Raw genomic sequence first — 12,140 nt, 5'->3', positions numbered from 1 at the left:
AGACGTCCCTGCCAGTGAACTTTAACTGTTTGAAGAAAATCTCATTTGCAGTGCCTGCAGCATTTGGATCCACATGCCTGTGGGAACAGGTATTTTCATACATGACCTTTCTCTTGCCCTTTCGGAGCTGGTTAACACCTGATCACTCAGAAGGCTGTGTGGAGCTTAAAGTCACGGCCTTCAGTTTCCTGCGGGTGGCGCAGGGGTAGATTCTGCTGCAATAGTTAGAAAATTCTGTAACAATGTTTCTGAAAGTCTGCAGCAATTAGGCAGCCTATTTGCATACATTGGAATTATTTTGCATAACAAAAATAAAACCGCTTCCAAACTTGCTAGTTATTTTGTTTTGTTCTTTTGGGAGTTATGCAGGTGGGAAATTTCAGGTATTGATGTGGGGGAGGAGAAGAAGAGGAAAGGGAAAGAGAGGATCAGGGATGGGGAAATGAGGAGGGGAGGGCAAACAATAAAAGGAGGCTTGGGGATGCGAGTAGAGGAGAAGTAAGGAAGATTGGGATTAGGGGAAGGAGGAAGTTCTGAGATCTTGAGTGGGGGAGGGGGGAATTTGGAGAGGTGGGAAGGATGTTTTGGGATCTTGGGAGAGATCCAGAGAAGAGGAAGTGTCCCTCCCCTAATTCTAGCCTTCATCCATCCCCATCTCCCTCTCTTCCTCTGCCCTCCCCTGGTTCATATCCTCTCTCTACCCACAGTCCTCTTTCTGTTCCTTCCTATCCTCATTCTAGCTGTCCATATATGCACCTCTTCCGCCCCAGCTTCTCTTTCACATGCACCTTGATACCCCAGTACCTCTTTCACATTTCCCCAGCCTCCTCTTTTACAAACCCACCCGTTCCCTAGCTCCTGTTTCATACAACTCCAATTCCCCAGCTCCTGTTTCTTGCAAACCCTCCCCAACCCCTGTATCTCATAACCCCCCCAATCCCTGTTTCACATAGCGCACCCTTTAGCCCCTCTTTCACCAAACCCCTTCTCTGTGCGTTATCAGGCGGTAGAAGCAGGAGGAGATTGGAGGTGCCTTGGGCCACGCCATCCTCTTCTATCTCCCAGACTCGACTGCTGCTTTGAATATGCAGGACCCTATACAGCAGTATGGTTCAAAGCAGTAGTTGGGCATGGGTAGCTGGATAAATTCAGTAAGGGGTAGATTTTAAAAGATGTGCTGATTTTATAACATGTGCACGTCGCCCACACGCACATGTGCGCCCGATTTTATATCAGCGTGCGCATGTGTGGACGGGTTGCGACTCACTCGCACAAGGGGTGGTGATTTTAAAAAAAAAAAAGGCATGGCAACGCAAACAGGCCATTCACAGTTTCCTCCCAGTCCGCTCCAATTAAGGAGTGAACTGGGAGGGAACTTCTCTATACCCCTACCTACTCTTCTTCCCTTTTCCCCTCTCCTCTCCTTTCCTTCCTGACCCTTAAGCCCCTCCCAACTATTAGAATTGATTTTGTTTTAAAACGTACTTCATCCTCGCTGGTGAAGTAAGTTCTCCGTGCCCCGGGAGAGGGCCTAATGGCTACTGTCCTGGCCGGCCCCCACCCAGACCCTGTCCCTGGCCTGCCCCTTTCACAGAGCCAGTACGTTTGCACATACCGGGAGATATGCGCATTGTCCAGGCCATTTCTAAAATGCACTCGGCACATGCTCGGCCTAGCCACACGCATATCTCCCGGTATTTGCGCATGCCGAGCTCTGAAAATTTACCCGTAAGTCTTTTGTAAATAAATTCTGGACAAACTGAAAAAACAGACACCCTAAAGAGGTGGTGTAAAGTCCATCATGTGTTTCCATCATGATCAAAACCTCGTGATGGAAACACATATCTCATAGATGATCAGAACAATCTTTATTATATATAGCTGCGCCAGACTCATCAGCTGTCTGGATAAACACAACCTTGCTACTGCTGTGGGATGAAATAAATGTTTAATACCCCTTCACACTACCCCCTTATGTGCATTAATTACTCACCAAATTGTCTATTTCAATACAATCTGAAACGCCTCCAATAGTTTGTAAAACACTGCTGCTAGAAATTTGATAGGGGCCAAAGCATCTGATGATATAGACCAATCTTATTTCAGCTCCCAGTTGAAAATAGGATAAAATTCAAAACCCTTTGCGTTGTCTTTCAGTGTGTGAACAAACAGCACAAGTACCTCTCCCAATTTCTCTTCTTTCCATTCCCACAATAGACTGCAGTTCCTCCCAAATGGCCCTTCTCTCCTCTCCTCTAGAATCTGCCAAGTTGATCTGTACAAGACTTTGTGTTTTCAGTTACTGTGAACCAAAAATTTGGAAGAAGGTACCGAAAAAATATTAAGGCATGGCTATTCAACCAGACATTTCCCTGAATTCCCCAGCAGAGCATTCCTGCTTTATGGCATGACCTTTAAGACTTCAGTGCAAAAGTTGAACTTAGACACCATTGGGCTGTTGATTGGAAGATTCTTGCTTTGTCTACATCAGGTGCTAGTTCTACTGTTGTTATTTCTACTGCAAATATGATCTTCTCTAAATATGATTCATTTGTACTTGTAAGTTGACCTGATTACTGTTATTATATCATACTGTGTTTGTAAGTTTGATTTAAATTTAATTGTAATCTGCCTTGAGTTCATTATTGAAAAAAGACGGAATAGCCCATGCTCACAAATAAATAAATAATAGAATTCACAAATATCCAAATGGACAGTCTTAAATGTTTTCTATATTTTATAAGTCATGCTTCCCACTCTTCATCTCGTACAGAGTTTTTATTTCATCTTCACTGTCTTATGGATGCAAACCACTCGATACTCCACTCTGAGTTCTCCAGTGGGAGAGCAAGTAATTCTTCCTTGTAATCAATAAATGCCATTAAAGTTATGAACCAAGCTTTGTTTTCTCCAAATTGTCATACATGTCAATGAATTTAAAGTTAAACATTAAAAAAATTGCCAATATTTGTAGAATTTGATTAAAAAAGCCCACCTGTTTTTACCTATCTAAAATTGTGTTTTCTCTGTTCTGAAACATCAAATAAAAAAAGGGAAAGGTAGAAGCAATTATTCAAGAACAGAACTCAAGAAGTCACTGGGACATCTTGGTTCTAAAATCTTTTCAACCAAGAATGGGTCCTGGATTATCACTCAATAAAATAAAATAAAAAACGCCTCAGCACAACAATACTCATTTTCCCCTTATGGAATCATTTTTTAAAAACACCATTCAAGTGGAACTGTCCTCTGCTTGAGTAGAGCCAATGTTGAAAGGTTCTGACCTTAGAGTTGGCTCTTGTTTCCAGATGAATACAAGTTGCAAGTGTCAGATACCTGCCAAATGGTCTGAGCATATCCTGCTTTGACAGGGACTCACTTTCCACCATGCAAGTGAAGATTCAACTAACAATCTCCCTTGCCCAAGCTGCTGCTTCTTTTTTTTTTTCTACCATAGGTTATCTTAGTACTCACAGACTTCCAACTCTCTCCTACTTAAGTTATCGAGGAGGGCAGTCCTTTGAGGTAACACTTCTTCCAACCCCACGCCAGCAGTCATGTTATATTGTGCTTATGGTTTCGGAATTCACCTCCACATTGTCTCTGTCCCCTCAAAGAGCATCATTTTCCTGCATGAAGGACTCTGCTTTTTATATCTTTTTTTTTCAAGCTCCTTTCTCACAGAGCAAAGAGCAGAGCATCAGACTGACAGAAGACTTTGAGGAGAGATGTAAGAGTAGAGTTATTGAAGGGAGAAGCAAAATAACAGGGCAGAATAGAAATGTATCTAACGAAGCAAATGGGCAGGAAGCCATTTAGTCCACTCATCCATTTGAGTTTCTGTGGGGAAAAGCACGAGTGACATTTTACAGGTTACCTTTCCTCTCTCATAATTCCTTAAAATGGAGCAGGGGATTGAATTTCTGAGTTCAATAGTTATATATTTTTCTATAAATCTGTTACATGTATAGTTTAGGTTTTATGGGGCTATGAATGCCTTTTATTTGTTTTTGTTTTTTTTCATTACACATCATATGTTTTCGCTCAGCTTTCTTTTGCAAATGGAAGATAGTAGTTGTGTGCGGGAAGGACAATTTTCAGAGCTATTTTTGTGGGTCAAACAGCATTTCACCCATGGAAATGGGCTTTTTAAAAGTTGTTTCCCTTCTATGTGGGTGAAATTATTCATGCTGTTCCATAACACGTATACTTTTACCTGCATTAGGTGGAGACGTTCCCAGGAACAGGGTTAGGTAGAGAGGATAGGAACAACATATGTAGGTTTGCAGTTTCAAAGCTCTGTGTGTTATTTTGACTGGAAAAAGTACCCACAAAAAAGCAGTTGCCCATCTCTCTGGGTACTTTATCCAGAAACAATACTCAAAGCAAACTACCCACATATTTTTGCTTTGTTACTGGTGCAAACCCCATGGGTAAAACCTACCCACTGTTTGCACCAATGCGAGCATTTTGATTATTGCATCCTTAAAAATGATTAAATGTATGATTCACTATTTCCTACTGCTGCTGATATCTGAAAGTCATTATAAAAAAGGCATGTGAAAGCATTCTTGCAAGGTTATAGGTCATTATACACCACATTGTAGCGAGGATAAACAAACTTATGTTGGAGTTGACTTCACATCATGCTGTTTTGTTGACAGATGATGTTCCAAATACAAATATTCTGGCAAAAATCAATGTTAAGAAAAGAAATGAAATGGTAGAAGATGTTATATAAATAAAAAAGCAATCAAACCATAAGTAATTAGTTTGACGTGTAATTATTAGCAGCTCTTTATTCGATATAATGTACCAATTGGCTCTTTCTGGGCATAGTTTTGGCTTTGTGGGTATTATTCCTGATTTTTGTTTTTCACTTTCTACTACTTTTTTACGTTCCAGTTAAAAATGTGCACCTTTTTTTCCCTATCCATTTCACCCATTTTTGCCTGCTTTATGGTCACTGATTAGCTCTATGCTGTTTTTTTTATGTTTAGGATTTATTTATACTATTCAACCACGGAATCACCTCGTCAGATGATCTTTTTTCACTTTAAACTTTCAAAAAGTAATTCAATCTCCCAAATGGGTATGTTATACAAATATTTTATAACATTTTTTCAGAGAAAATTTTTTGAAAAAACACAAAAAAACCTTTTTAGCTGAAGAGGAAAGTTTCATACCAACTTTTATCCCAAACCGGGTGATATCTCTTATATTGTAATCATGAACTAACCTCCACCAGCCAATGTGTTTTTCTGTGACGTTTTATGTGCGTGAATTAAAAATCTGCCATTTCATGAATATCTTCTTTCAAGGTTTCTAACTGCACATTTGCTCCTTGCAAATAGTTCTCACCAACTTATTAATTAGATTAAACATGTGCCGACTTATCTGTGCAGCCTTTCCAATTCCCAACAGTTCTCGCCATCTTATTAATTGAATTAAACGTGTGCCGACTTATCTATACAGCCTTTCCGATTCCCAACGTGGCCGCGTTTCAAATCCTACACGGATTTTTCCTCAGGGGATGTAGATCTTTCATCACACGAAGTCTGAATCTTCCTTGTCCAAACCAAACTTTAACTCATGCGGCAGTTCTATTAGGATTCAAAATCTTGTTCCACGGCGGCACAGCCATCTGTTTCCGCCACACTGAAGCCCAACAACTCCAACACTGACGCGATTTTTTTAAACCACGGTGATTCTCGTTCTTCAACCAATCTCCAACTTCTCTAATCTAACATCATCACAGGAGTTCCCTAACAAGTCCGTCCTTCCATCTCCACTAACAACATCCAGTCTTCTATCAGGATGATTCACCGTTCTTCAATCTGATGTCATCACGTTCAAAATGGCAGTTCACTAATACATCCGACTGTCCATCTCCACTGATAGCATCTGGTCGTCAGATTGAAGAATGGTGAATCATCCTGATAGAAGGCTGGATGTTGTTAGTGGAGATGGAAGGATGGACTTGTTAGGGAACTCCTGTGATGAACGTGATGACGTTAGATTAGAGAAGTTGGAGATTGGTTGAAGAACGAGAATCATCGTGGTTTAAAAAATCGCATCAGTGTTGGAGTTGTTGGGCTTGAGTATGGCGGAAACAGATGGTTGTGCCGCCGTGGAACAAGATTTTGAATCCTAATAGAACTGCCGCATGAGTTAAAGTATGGTTTGGACAAGGAAGATTCCGACTTCGTGTGATGAAAGATCTACATCCCCTGAGGAAAAATCCGTGTAGGATTTGAAACGCGGCCACGTTGGGAATCGGAAAGGCTGTATAGATAAGTCGGCACACGTTTAATTCAATTAATAAGATGGCGAGAACTGTTGGGAATTGGAAAGGCTGCACAGATAAGTCGGCACATGTTTAATCTAATTAATAAGTTGTTGAGAACTATTTGCAAGGAGCAAATGTGCAGTTAGAAACCTTGAAAGAAGATATTCATGAAATGGCAGATTTTTAATTCACGCACATAAAACTTCACAGAAAAACACATTGGCTGGTGGAGGTTAGTTCATGATTACAATATAAGAGATATCACCCGGTTGGGGATAAAAGTTGGTATGAAACTTTCCTCTTCAGCTAAAAAAGTTTTTTTGTGTTTTTTCAAAAGATTTTCTCTGAAAAAATGTTATAAAATATTTGTATAAGATACCCATTTGGGAGATTGAATTACTTTTTGAAAGTTTAAAGTGAAGAAAGATCATCTGATGAGGTATTCCGTGGTTGAATAGTATATATCAGTTTTTGAATCCCTCTGAAATACATAAGAATTTACGTGCATTTGAGTGTAGGATTTATTTATGACACTATAGAAGATTTCCTGTAAGTATTGGTCTGTCTTTGGGACTTTTGTGCATTTCACCTGGAATCAGTGCAATGGCTAAGGCTTCACCCCCATGCTGGGGTCAAACTTAGTAAACTCCGCCTCCAGGGTGTCAGCAGCCCAAGGACCAGGACAGGCTTGAGAATTAAACCCAGATCTCCCCCATGGCAAAAGCCATTGGGCCAGTCCTTTTCCGATACATTTTAAAGGAGTATTCTCTACCCATCATGTACTGACATTTTGTTCAACAGATTCACCCTTCACTGCTAGCTTATATTTTTCCCAATTTTTCTTTAAAAATATTTTCTTGTTTTATTTTAATGAAATATTAAACCTTCCACTTGAAAATGATAGTCCGGTGCCGCAGTTAATGCTACGTGATTGTATGCACTCATGAGGCGGAGTAGGGGATAGTGAGAACGTAGCATTCTACCGTTTTTGGGCAGCAGTATCAAAGGAGAAACAGCATGCCCGGTATTTTTGTGCAGCCATTTCCTGAGCATACATGCTTGCTAATGAAAGGAGCCATGCCTTTGGGCTGCCATTTTCAAAACTTCAAGGCTAAACTTCTGAGGCTAAAATTTCATTTAAATAGTAAATAATAATTGCAAACAGTAGCTGAAGAAGAAATAGAAGTTACTCAATAATCCCTTTCATATGATCAGCCAACTATGGCTTTTGATTGACTCCTGAGAGGTTTACAGTATCCTAAGACCTGGACTAAGCCTCATTTGCATTACAGTATTGCCTTCTTGAAGGATTGTATTTTGTAGTCTTTTTTTCAGAAAATGATCCTTATTAAAGAACATAACATTCCATGAAAATTAAATATACTGTTTTTTTTATTTCACATTGATTAATAGATTTTGATGTAAACCTCAATAAAACATCATTGACTTTATACAGACCTCATGGTTCTTGCCTAAAACCCAACATTAAGTTTAGTTAACAGTCCTTGAGCTCTTCCCATGCTGATCGGAAATTTTTTTTTAAATAGTTGAACAGTAAGCATGTATCCAGTTAATCATCGTTTTTTTCCAACTAACATAATACTTTTTAAGTTGTTTGTTTTAGATTTAATATTCTGCCTTTAGCTAATTGTCCATCTTGAGGCTGAAAACGTTTTGCTGCCAGCCTATTTCAAATTGCACAGTTCTTTCTTTGAAGCTCATCTTCCTTTCAATATAAAGCTCCTGGTGCATGTCCAAAACTTATTTTAAATAACAAATCAATAAAAGCAAGAGCATATTAAGTGTGGGAAGGCAATTTGTGGCAGAATGGGCATGCCTCACCCTTTACTGCTATTCTTGCTGAATCTTGTATCAGCACTTTGACAACTGATTTCCTTTCAAGAGTTGAGGTTTGCCAAGAAGGTAGTGGATGCCTGGAAGAGCTCAACAAAGAAGGTGGTAGAGGCGAATGCTGTGACCGAATTTAGGCATTGCTTAGGAGGAATCTAGAGGGCACTAGCGAGAACAGAGTTCAGAGGTTGACATTTTTTTTGGGGGGGTGGGGGGGTGTAGGTGCTCAGTGCTAGATTACTTTATTGTCATAGCAGACCAAAAAAAAGGAAAGACTACAAAACTAACTTGAATGGAGGGCGACATCCTGCAGGCAGTCAAGCTTTTACAGCTGGCAGCTGGGATATATTTCTGTTTTCATTTTACTGCACATCACTTTGGAAGATTGTATTGTAAAACCTGGAAAGCGATTCATAAATTTTATAAATAAATAAATCAATCCTTAGCTAGAGTAATATAGGCCGAAATAACCAGGCTGACTGGGTGGGCCAAAAAGTCAAGGCACTGCTGATATTTTTCATTTTCATTAGCTTTAATTTGAATGTATTACTTGTTTTTTTTTAATCTTTTTATTCATACTGAGGTCAATATTCAAAAAACTGCACAAAAATGTATACTCTCAGGGGGGAGGGGGGGGGGGGGAGAATATTCAAAGCTTTGTTTTTGTGACCATAAATAAAAAGTTACTTTCATAAAGGTTTTCAAGTAAATTTTAAAAAGTGCATGCATGTGCCCATAAATGCACGTATTGGGGCACGCAAGCAAAAATATGCTCAGTTTTATATTGTGCATGCACCACTTAAAATTTCCCTTCCGAATGCATGTGTTGGAGCTGAATAAAAGAGAGAGAAAGAGAGAGAGATACTCTCTTAAAGGGCCAATCTGACACTCCCTATATCCCACTGTAAGGGGGCACTTTCAACTCAAGGTAGGTTTTTTGGGGGTGACGGTGTTACATTGGTCTGCCTAGGGTGCAGGGGTCAGTAGACCCGTGTAACACTGTCCCCCCCCAAATCCACCGCCCTTACACTGTCCTCCCCAAATCCCCCCTTACAGTAGGATATATATAGTCAGATTGGTCCTATAAAAGAGTCTCTCTCTCTCTCTCACCTTCCGCCTCATGAGGACCAGTGGTAAACTTACCTTTATAATTTGGCATCCGTTGCCATGGTCAGCCTTGCAAAATTCATCCTCACTAGGGAGGTAATTCTCAAAAGGATTTATGTGTGTAATCTAAGTGCAAAAATTTGGCTTCTGTTTCACAGCAAACTCTCTTGTATGCAAATTGTAATTATATATGTGCATAAATGATCATTTCAACAGTATTTGATCTATTTTTTTCTGCTAGTTTTGACCGTATCTTTCTCGTTTGGTCTTTCAAACATTGCAGGCAATATGACTCACCACCTGAAAGTGCCTTAATAAGTCAAGAATTAATGTTGAAACGACAAGAGGAGGAAATCATGCAGCTGCAGGCCAAAATGGCTCTCAAACAGTCTCGACTAAACTTATATCCTGGAGAGACGGCCAGAGCATCCATGTTGGATATCTCCAGAGATCCCCTCAGGGAGATTGCTATGGAAACAGCTATGACCCAAAGAAAGCTGAGGGTAACTTTGTTTTTCTGATTCAGTCCGTGGTCCAGTAAAATACCTTTAGGCAATTGGAGTAGAGCATGCCGCGTGATGGTGAGGCAGGTTGAACGTAGAAAAAAGTAAGAAAGGGGTTCTTCATAGCAATGGCGTGCAGTCAAGACTGCTATTTATAGAGTTAGGTATTACTGGATTATGGATCTAGAATAACGGGTTGGGGATATAGTTGTGTTTTGAGAATGTTAACGGTTTTATTTTCCAGGAGCCATTGCCTATTTCCGCCACCAGAAACCTGCCTTTTGTATAAGATTCTTTAAAGCACAGAATTTGAAAAGAATTTTCTGAAAATCCCATATGCATTGTTATATCAAGTATGATGTAGAAATTACCATGCAGAAGTATGAATTCCATGGCTCTCTGTTCTCCAGCCAAATTGCACACAGAGATCACAAAATGGTGGAGATCATAACTGCTAAGGAAAATGAATAAAAAGATTCATATATTGATATAAATTCATAACATTGCAAAGGTTAAGAACGAGAAGCCTCCTGAAGCAATTTGGCTCCACCTTAATTCCCACCCTCCTCTTTTTTCATGGTTCGACCGATGTGTGTCTCCTAGGGTGGCTGTACTCTGGATGAGGTTGGGTTTCATTTCATTAAAAAATAATAATGAACTACTGAGCATGCCACACCAGTAATATATTATCATAAATTCTCTTCTCTCTGGAACATATAGTGAGTGAAAGAGATTTATTACTTGTTAAAAAAAAAAAAAACTATGGGCATGCACTTCCTTAGCTTTATTTTGAACATTCACTCCCAAATGTATGTGTTTTGATTTACAAACACACTCCACCCTTGTTATGTCATCATTCTTGGGAAAATGTGAGTGTTCTAAAAGAGCAATATTATGATGATTGATAATTAAAATAAACTGTAATGTCACTGGGATGCAAGAGCCAGTAGCTTGCTACACTAGAGGCCCGTATAATGAGGGGTGGAGTGTACCTGTTCTGGAGCTATTTTGTTACCGAAGGCTGAGGAGTTATATGTTTTAAAGCAGGGTTGATCAAAATAAGACACACAGGGCGGACTCCAGCCCACCAACTGCTCTGTCAGCTCCAAGGTGACAGTCCCCAAGCACCGGGAACACCAGTAGTCCTTTGTGCCATTGTACTTCCCTCCTTCTTTCTGCTTTTCCTCCACCTTCCCGCTGATCCCCAGTACAGCCTAGCCTGGCCTATCAACTCCCCCTCCTCCCCAGCCAACAGGAGGAACAGTACCTAAACCCGTGTCAGCCTCCTCTGCCATGGGAAGCCAGTTTGACCTTATGAGCAATTAGATCAATGGGAATCCACATAGATCATACTGAAAGACTGGCCTTGAGCAGCAAAGAAAATTGCTGCGGTCTTAAGTTTCTCTCCTGTTGCTAGCCTGGGTGTGGGAAGGGGAAGGCAAAACGAGACATAACAGGCTGTAGTAGGAATCAGGAGGAGGGCAGAGCACTGGGGGGGGGGATGGGAGGAGGGGGCAGGACAGGTCATTTTGTGGATCAGGGAGGCCAGACCATTTCATGGGGGGAGGGTAAAGCATGCCACAGATCAGGCAGAGGGTAGGGCAGAGAGCATTGGGGGTCAGGGGAAGAGATTTGTTTGAAAATTTAGGAAAGGGGAGACCAATCCTTGGATGAGGGGCAGATAGAGAGAACAAGGAATGAAGAGTGGATCCAGGATGGGAGGGGGGAGAAAAAAGAAGAGAGATAGGGAGGACCAGAGAGGGAGAGAGAACACTAGGTGGAGGGAGAGGGCGAGAGGAGGACTTGAGGATTGAGGGGGGGAATGGAGATTATAGAGGAGAAGAGGAAGAGGAATGTGGAAAGGTGAGCAGGCAAAAACAGGAAGAGGAGACGAGAAGCAGGAGGGAGAGGAGTGCAGGAAGAGAGAGAGGAAAGAGAAAATATTAAAATGTCAACTGCTGAAGAAAAGAAACAAAGAAGGAAGAGACAGAGCTGAAACAGAAAAGAAATAAGGAAGAAGATCCCAGAAAGAGAGAGCAGGAAAAAAAAAAAAAGGAACAGAGAAAAGATCAGAAAGGAGAGAGAGAGAGATGCAAGGGATGTTGTGTTTGAAAATCAACCAGAAACAATAAAGGTTGGAAATTGTATTGTCTGGCCTGCTCAGAATTGATGGGGGCAATTTTCAAACTGTCCCACAGACACTGTGTCAAGTTTCAAAGGGAAAGTGCATATGTATTTTTACTATGAAACCTGACACCAGTTACAAAGTACCCACTGACTTATGTACCTCTTTTTTTGTGGACCAATATCTTCCTGTAGAAGGCCATAGTCCGATTGGTGCATGCCATTGATATGTCCCACCAGTCTCTCTCTCGCTCTCAAACCTTGTA

At 40.7% G+C, this 12,140-nt stretch overlaps 1 protein-coding gene across 1 annotated transcript in view; it reads left to right on the top strand.

Moving 5' to 3' along the window:
- PTPN13 (protein tyrosine phosphatase non-receptor type 13) overlaps positions 1-12,140 on the top strand; it is a 659,094-nt gene that overhangs the window by 369,366 nt on the left and 277,588 nt on the right. The window contains 1 exon segment of the mRNA XM_029599218.1: positions 9,531-9,750. Within this exon segment, the coding sequence (XP_029455078.1) occupies positions 9,531-9,750 (220 nt within the window).

This window comes from Rhinatrema bivittatum, chromosome 1, assembly GCF_901001135.1.
Source record: "Rhinatrema bivittatum chromosome 1, aRhiBiv1.1, whole genome shotgun sequence".
In the NCBI taxonomy this organism is placed as follows: domain Eukaryota; kingdom Metazoa; phylum Chordata; class Amphibia; order Gymnophiona; family Rhinatrematidae; genus Rhinatrema; species Rhinatrema bivittatum.
Note: the sequence above shows the minus strand (reverse complement) of the source record. Positions and strands in the feature narration are given on the sequence as shown.